The sequence below is a fragment of the Balaenoptera musculus genome, chromosome 1 (assembly GCF_009873245.2).
Source record: "Balaenoptera musculus isolate JJ_BM4_2016_0621 chromosome 1, mBalMus1.pri.v3, whole genome shotgun sequence".
NCBI lineage: Eukaryota > Metazoa > Chordata > Mammalia > Artiodactyla > Balaenopteridae > Balaenoptera > Balaenoptera musculus.
Window position 1 is genome coordinate 100,294,366 of NC_045785.1, and position 7,707 is coordinate 100,302,072.

The following is a 7,707-nucleotide window of genomic DNA, read 5'->3' on the forward strand; positions in this document are numbered from 1 at the left end:
GCGCTTTGAGACCGGGGCCTCGGCCCCTGGTCCCGCGCGCCAGGGGGAGTGGCGCTCCGTTGGGCGCCTTCTGTGGTTTGCGATTCCACCCCTAGACTCCCACCAGCACGGTCACTTCCTTCTTTCTGCCCAGTCTAGTCACTCATTCCCCCACTGAGCTGGCTTTCCTTACGGTCTCTGGCCCTGTTCTTGCCCCAGCATGACTTTTTTCAGGGCGCCGTTGTAGGAGCCTCCCGCAGGAGCTCTGTTCCCATGAAGATCCCACTGGTGACTCTCCAACCCCGCCACCATGAACGGGGTCTTGATCCCTCAAACGCCCATCGCTGTGGACTTTTGGAGCCTGCGCCGGGCTGGCTCCGCCCGGCTCTTCTTCTTGTCCCACATGCACTCGGACCACACCGTGGGTCTCTCTAGCACCTGGACCCGGCCCCTCTACTGCTCCCCAGTCACCGCTTACCTCTTGCACCGTCACCGACAGGTATGGGGGGCTAGAGTCGGCCTCCGAGAGTTGGTCCCGGCAGCTGGGTGGGGACTTCCGATCTGTCACAGCCTTGGAGTCATAGAGTTGGGGCCAGGAAGACTGAGTTTTACAAAAGCGAGAACCCAGAATGCATCTTTAGCCCAGAATAGGAGTGTGGTTTCCAACTGGCCGGCTTGGGATGTTTGAGTGATAAATTGGGGAGGACTTTTAGTCCAGCCAAGGAAATTGTTCCTACCTCTTCACATAAGCTAGGCCAGTGTTTCCCAAACTTGCCTCATCATAAGAATCCACCCAATGTGCTGAGTAAAATACAGATTCTCCAGCGCCTCCCTTCTCCCCCATCTGATTCAGTAGACATAGCTAGCGCAGGTCGTGGAAATCTGGTTGGATTTTTTTTCAACAGGTGCCCCCCCAAAGGATTATTATGATTTGGAAAGTTTGAGAATCGCTGACAAGACTTGTTTTCTGGACTCTTAATTGAAACTTGTATGAAGGGTGAGGTAGAGGGTGGGAAGAGGAAGGGAGGATTGTTTGGGAATCCCCATCACAGCTTCTGATCTACGGATGTATCAGGGAGGGGAGTCTGTGTTCCTTGGGATGACCAACTGTTTCCTCAGGTATCTAAGCAGTGGATCCGAGCCCTGGAGGTTGGTGAGAGCCATGTCCTGCCTCTAGATGAAGTTGGGCGAGAGACCATGACTGTAACCCTCATCGATGCCAATCACTGCCCTGGCTCTGTCATGTTTCTCTTTGAAGGATACTTTGGAACCATCCTCTACACAGGTGGGTTTCCAGAGGGGTCCTTTCCACTTTCCCAGCCTAGACACTACTTTTTTTTTTTGGGCCAAGCCCCACGGTTTGCGGGATCTTAGTTCCCCAGCCAGGGCGGAACCTGCCCCCTCGGCAGTGAAAGTGCGGAGTCCTAACCACCGGACCGCCAGGGAATTCCCAACACTACTTTTCTTGAGCATCTTTGACTCATAGTAGAAGTCTGGAGACCTCCTAGCTTCATGCCACATGAGCACAGTGACCCTTTCTCAATTGATTTCCCACTCTTTAGGGGTATGAACTTTGCAAAGAATCATGAAAAAACAGGAGCACGATGGAGACGTTTCCACAAAGAAGCTGTACTACATTCATCATTGCTAGACTCTAGTTTTTTCCAACAGGCCAGTAGACAAATGCCCATTGTTGGAATTGGGAGAGGCTTGTCTTCTATACTTTTGTCTCTGTCTGCCTCCCATATATTCTTCTTCCAGGTGATTTTCGGTATACACCGTCCATGCTGAAGGAGCCAGCCCTGAGACTGGGGAAACAGATCCATACCTTATACCTAGACAACACCAATTGCAACCCAGCCCTGGTTCTTCCTTCCAAAGAAGAAGCTGCCCGCCAGATTGTTGAGCTCATTCGAAAGCACCCACAACATAACATAAAGATTGGTGAGGGCTTTCCTTTCCTTTTTTTCTCACTCATGGAGCTAGTGAATCTAGGTTCTTTGGAGTGTCTCACATCTTTCAGGTCTTTGTGCAGATGTCCTTTTCTCCATGAAATCTACCCTGACCTTTTATTTAAAATTACAATCTGCCCACCATCTCTACTCCCACATTCCCAACTCCTGATCCCCTAAACCAATTCAACTTTTTCATAGCACTTGTCAATTTCCCATATACTCCATATGTTTTAATATACTGTTGCTTATTGTTGATTGTCTATCCCCACTTTCCCTGCCACACACACACACACACACACACACATATTCCTTGAGGGTGTGGATGGAGGTGGGAAGAAGTCTTATGTGTTTGTGGAACAGAGAAGCAGCAGTATGACAGGTGCACAGTGGTTGAGGAGGCTGGAAAGGCTGGAGGGGCTGAAGTGCCTGTAAGCCATTTTGAACTTGATCCTAAATGCAACCATTGCTCTTAGGATAAAGAGCTATTGAAGGGTTTTAAGTAGGAGAGGGACACTATTTCCCTTATCACCTTACAGTGTATTCCATAATTTACGTATTTATTGTATTTAATTTTTATTATCTGTCTCCCTGTGTTAGAATGTAAATTTCACAATAGACAGGCTCTTTGTTTCACTTATGGATATATCCCAGATGCCTAGGTTAATGCCTGATAGAGGCATTCGGTAAATATTTGTTAGCAAGTGAATGAAGTTTATCAGAATGTAGATATTCAGGGGAGTGTTCTTGCAATTAGATACATTGAAAACCCAGCTGTCTGCTTGTTCTAGTGACTCCACAACAGTACAAAACATTTTGGGATTCTTGGAATTGCCTTTTGGGATAGTTTATAAAAATCCATTTTTATTTTTAAAAATGTAATAGATTTAGTTCCAAATGATTTTTTTGATTGTTTCCAAAATTGTAGTAAATCCACAAAAGGAAAAAAATTTGCCACCATGATGAACATTTTAAAAGGATATGCCCCAACTTTGAAAGGAGTTTCAAAATAGGTTTAAACAAAGGCATTGAAAAAAAAAATTGTATACCTTCCAGAGTGACTACCAAATTGATGGAGAGATATTCCCTCTCAGGATTGCTTGACTACTTATGAAGAAATATCAGTCCTAACTATTCTTGGAGTTTTCAACGCAGAGTTTTCCCAGAGAAGCACAGCTGGCTAGTAGGGTACTGTAGTAGGGCTTGATTAATTTTGCAGATATACAATAATCCCCTACTGTGTGCCAAGTATTCTGATAGGCAGTGGGAATAGAAAAAAATGAATAAAATATGAGGGCTTATAGTCTAGTAGTAAAGGGCCTAGAAGAGGTAAAATAAAAGGCAGGAGGATAGGGAGAGAGAAAAGAAAATCAGCTACCTTTGTGCCCAAAGAGTGAGATTTTGAACCATGATGAGGAATAAGGTGGATATAAAGGAAATATAGATTCTTTAAAGGAGTTCACAGTCTGGTTGTAGACTTGAAATACACCTTCAGAAAAGGTCTGAGAACAACTACTTAAACAACATTTCCCATATCTGTTACCATAACCACTACCCAAATTCAGGCCTCCATTTCTTTCTCTATAAGTACTATTTGGGCCTTCTAACTGGTACTTCTGCTTTCAGTATATTCTCATGCAGGTCTTTGAATAATACTGCTGCCACTTTTTTTTCTAAAGCCCTGCTCTGATCCTATGAATCCTATAATTAGAATTAGCCATTTTCCTGCTTGCAACTCCTTAATGACTCACCTTCACTTACAGAATTAAATCCAAGCTCCCTAGCAGTACATACAAAGCCCCCTATTATATGGCCCTTGCTCACCTCTCTAGTGTCATTTCTTACCAGTTTCTTTGTACCTTAGTAACACTGAAATGACCTCTCTTAAAATGTTCTCTACCATCCCCTTCCCTTGCCAGATTAACTTGCACCCATCATTTAGGACTTATCTAAGTTGTCATTTTCAGGGAGCTATCCCTAACTCTATCAACTGGTAGATGTTTTTCTGTGCCCTCATAATACTGTGTGCATGTCTGTAGCATGCATTGTTTCTGGGTCCCCAAATAGATTACACTCCTTGAGGACTGAGATTTTTGTTTGTTTTCACGGTGCCTAACACCTGATAGATGCTTTCCTTTGTTGAACTGAATAAATGAGTGGATTCTGTGCTAAACTTCTCTCTACCCCATCCTCCATATACCTCAGCTGAAATGCCACCTCCTTCCCGATAGACAGTCAGGGGGTAGTCCCATTAATTTTGTGTATTTCTGTTAAACATCTGGTTGACTTATTAGCTTCATCCTCTTCCTTCTCTTACTTTCCCCAATCCCTTGAACATTATTCAGGACTCTATAGCCTGGGAAAAGAGTCACTGCTGGAGCAGCTGGCCCTGGAGTTTCAGACCTGGGTGGTATTGAGTCCTCGGCGCCTGGAGTTGGTGCAGCTGCTGGGCTTGGCAGATGTGTTCACAGTGGAGGAGAAGGCTGGCCGCATCCATGCCGTGGACCACATGGAGATCTGCCATTCCGCTATGCTGCGTTGGAACCAGACCCACCCTACCATTGCTATCCTCCCCACCAGCCGGAAAATCTACCGTTCCCACCCCGATATCCACATCATCCCTTACTCTGACCATTCCTCCTACCCTGAGCTCCGTGCCTTTGTCGAAGCACTGAGGCCTTGCCAGGTGGTGCCCATTGTCAGGCGACAACCCTGTAGGGACTACTTTCAGGACAGCCTGAGCCCCAGGCTCTCTGTGCCTCTGATTCCAGACTCTGTACAGCAATACATGAGTTCCTCCTCTAGAAATCCAAGTTTTCTCTGGCTGTTGTTAGAAAGGAAGCTAAAGAGACTGAGAACCCAGGGTGTCGTGTTTGAATCCCTTGAGGAAAATGCTGATCACTCTCAAGCTGACAGGGACTCGAAGAAGACCAAGAATGAGAACCTTTCTGGGGAGCTTGAGAAGCAGCCCTCCCACCATCCTTTGAAGATCAAGAAGCAGTCGTTCCCGGACGTCTGCAACAAAGAATGGGAGGGGACAGTCCCTTCCTCCGAGTCCCAGAAGATGGTGACGGTATTGACTGCCCCCTCGGGTTTTTCAGTGCACTTAAGGTCTACAGATAAAGAATTTCCCTCTCCGGAAACTGGGGAGGAAATCGGTGTAGGGCCCTACTTGGTACCCAGGGGAGACAATGCGGGCTCAGCAGCCACAGGGAACCAGAGAGCCTGGATGGGCCAGGATTCTCCCCAGTCTCACAGCAGCAAGGCTGCTCCTCTTCTGGCCCCTGAGTACAGGGGCCTGGCACTCAAATACCTTCTGACTCCAGTGAACTTTCTCCAGGCAGGGTTCTCTTCCAGGGGCTTTGACCAGCAAGCGGAAAAATACCATCAACTCTTGCTCAAGTACAGACAGGAGAGTATAGAATGACAACCTTGTTTTGATTCAACACTGCACTTTTTTTTTTTTTAACTCATCAAGAGTTATTTTCAAAGTTAGCACTCTTTGTATTTCTACCACTAACAAATGGCAGTGCCACATCAACACTGCACTTTTGAAGATAGTGGCTGATGGCTTATTTGGGGCCTTACTTTTCTGTGGTACATGCCCACCCTGTAACAAGACTTCTCAAAGCATGTTCATTGGAATCCTAGTGCCTATGGAATCTTTAGTTCTATAATTGACTTGTGTTTAAGAAACACTTTACATTATAACCCCTTTACAGTATATGTGATCACATTAAATGTTCTGGGAATTCCTGCATTAATTTAATCTTTTTAACTTTGTTTAACCCAGTATTTCTCCAAACTTTTTTTTTTTTTTGGCTGTGTGGCATACAGGATCTTAGTTCCCTGATCAGGGATCGAACCCGCGCCCCCTGCAGTGGAAGCAGAGTCCTAACCGCTCTCCAGACTTTTTGAACATGCAGTCCTCTTGTGTGGCTGCAGAAAGCGATAAAGAGTCTGATCAAAAAGGACCAGTTTATTCCCATTGTTTTGTGTGTCATGTGTCATTCCCCATGTCCCCTTCTGTCTCTTCCTAGATAAAAGTCCCTAGGGAGTCTGTTTTTTAATTTAGGAACTGTGGTGCAGGAGGATAAAGTGGCCCAGGCAGCATGTTCCAATCCTGAAGGTCACTGATTTGCTGTGACCCCATCCAAGTCACTTCCTGTCTCTGCCTCTGGGAGGGAACAGGAAGTGATGAAGATCCTTGAAAAACTGGAGAAAATTTCCACCTCTGCCTCGGTGAGAGTTTGCAGTTAGTGTCCCTGAGGACCTACCTGGAAGAGAGCCAGCTGGGGGACTGGGCACCCCTCACCAAGGCAGTATCTGGAACCCTGCCAAACATTAGGCTTTGGGTAAGATGGGCCTCCCCGCTGCCTAGAGGCCCTGACTATTTGGCTGAAGTAAGGTTACAAAAGGTCAAATGTGCTGCCAGATAGTCCTGATTGTTCACACAGCTGGGATATTTGCTGACCCCCTCCACCCAGTATCCCCCCCCTTCCATCCTTGGGTTGAGTAGGGAGCTGGAGGACATAGCCTGTTAGTTTTAGTATCCAGGGCAGAGACCAAGGAGCCAGCTGGTGGAAGGGGTGAGGGTGTGCAGTTCGGCCCTGACCTTCTGCTCAGCCTGACAAAATGCCAAACCAATAAGCAGGACAGCAGATACCACAGTCACAGAGGGCACAGGCATGTGGAGCTGGGCACATGGATAAAAACTGTTTCACAATGGAGCTTCAAGCCTTCACAATGAAGAAGCCTCTGATTCTTGTGCAGGGGGCCGGAAATTGTCTACTTCTGGAGAAAGATATGAAGAGTTTAGAAAGCAAAATAAGGCCTTTCTCTTAGGCAAGCTGTATACAGCTCTGTTTTGTCAGTGGCCTCCCATGGGCCCACTAGGAGTCATAGCAGGTGAGGCATGTGGGGTAGCAGGGGGCATGGGCCCTGTCCTGGGCTTGAATCCAGGGTACCTGGGCAAATAGAGATATCAGGCTTCCATAGCAGAGCCTCAGTTTCTCGTCTGTAAACCAGGGACTGAGGTACCTACCTCTCCTGATTGCTTTGAAGGTTAGATAATTGGTAAAATTCCTAGCTCAGTGCCTATCACATGATGGATATTTCAAACATTGGTTCTCTCAGCCTCTGGTTCTTTAAAAAAAAAATTATTCTCTTTATAAAATAAGAAACTTTGGAAGTCATACAAAATATAAAGAAGAAAAAATCAGAATTCCTCCATGTAGATCAATTGTTTTCTTCTAGTCTTTTTCTGTGCATGCAAATATATTAAATACATAATTTTTTTTCCAAATTGGGGTAATACTGTATATAGTTTTATATCCTACAGTTTACTTTCTTAATATCTTAAGCATTTTCTTGTATCATTAAATATTATTCAAAATGTCATTTTAATAGTTGTATAATACCCTATCATATGGGTATACCTTAATTAAAACTATTTGTTTTATTCAGCATTTTGTGTGCTCTTTTTTTCACAATTATACATATTACAATGAACATTCTTATGCATATATCATGGCATTTGTGTTTATTTTCTTGGAGTAAATTACTGGAAGTGGGATAACAGTTTTAAGTTTTTTTAATTTATTGAAGTATAGTTGATTTCCAGTGTTGTGTTAATCTCTACTGTACAGCAGAGCGATTCCGTTATACATATATATATACATTCTTTTCCATTATGGTTGAATATAGTTCCCTGTGCTATATAGTAGGACCTTGTTTATCCATTCTCTATATAATAGTTTGCATCTGCTAATCCCAA

At 44.9% G+C, this 7,707-nt stretch overlaps 1 protein-coding gene across 2 annotated transcripts; it reads left to right on the plus strand.

Annotated features, from left to right (window-relative positions):
* Positions 1 to 4: 4 nt before the first annotated feature.
* On the plus strand, positions 5 to 7,398 carry DCLRE1B (DNA cross-link repair 1B). 2 transcript variants are annotated; one of them, XM_036864587.1, is made up of 5 exons: positions 393 to 478; positions 885 to 967; positions 1,099 to 1,264; positions 1,741 to 1,923; positions 4,277 to 7,236. In XM_036864587.1, exons 3-5 carry the CDS (start codon positions 1,177 to 1,179, stop codon positions 5,356 to 5,358), a joined length of 1,353 nt encoding a protein of 450 aa, XP_036720482.1. In that variant the 5' UTR covers positions 393 to 478; positions 885 to 967; positions 1,099 to 1,176; the 3' UTR covers positions 5,359 to 7,236. The 2 variants fall into 2 exon arrangements, with proteins under 2 accessions (XP_036720481.1, XP_036720482.1); XM_036864586.1 differs by lacking the exon at positions 885 to 967 and having other exon boundaries at positions 5 to 478; positions 4,277 to 7,398.
* Positions 7,399 to 7,707: the final 309 nt, after the last annotated feature.

Excerpts from the sequence above, each read along its gene's own strand:
- DCLRE1B (XM_036864586.1), top strand. The coding sequence starts at position 290 with ATGAACGGGGTCTTGATCCCTCAAACGCCCATCGCTGTGGACTTTTGG. Across the intron at positions 479-1,098 it reads TCTTGCACCGTCACCGACAG|GTATCTAAGCAGTGGATCCG; the intron begins GTATGGGGGGCT and ends CTGTTTCCTCAG. Across the intron at positions 1,924-4,276 it reads ACAACATAACATAAAGATTG|GACTCTATAGCCTGGGAAAA; the intron begins GTGAGGGCTTTC and ends AACATTATTCAG.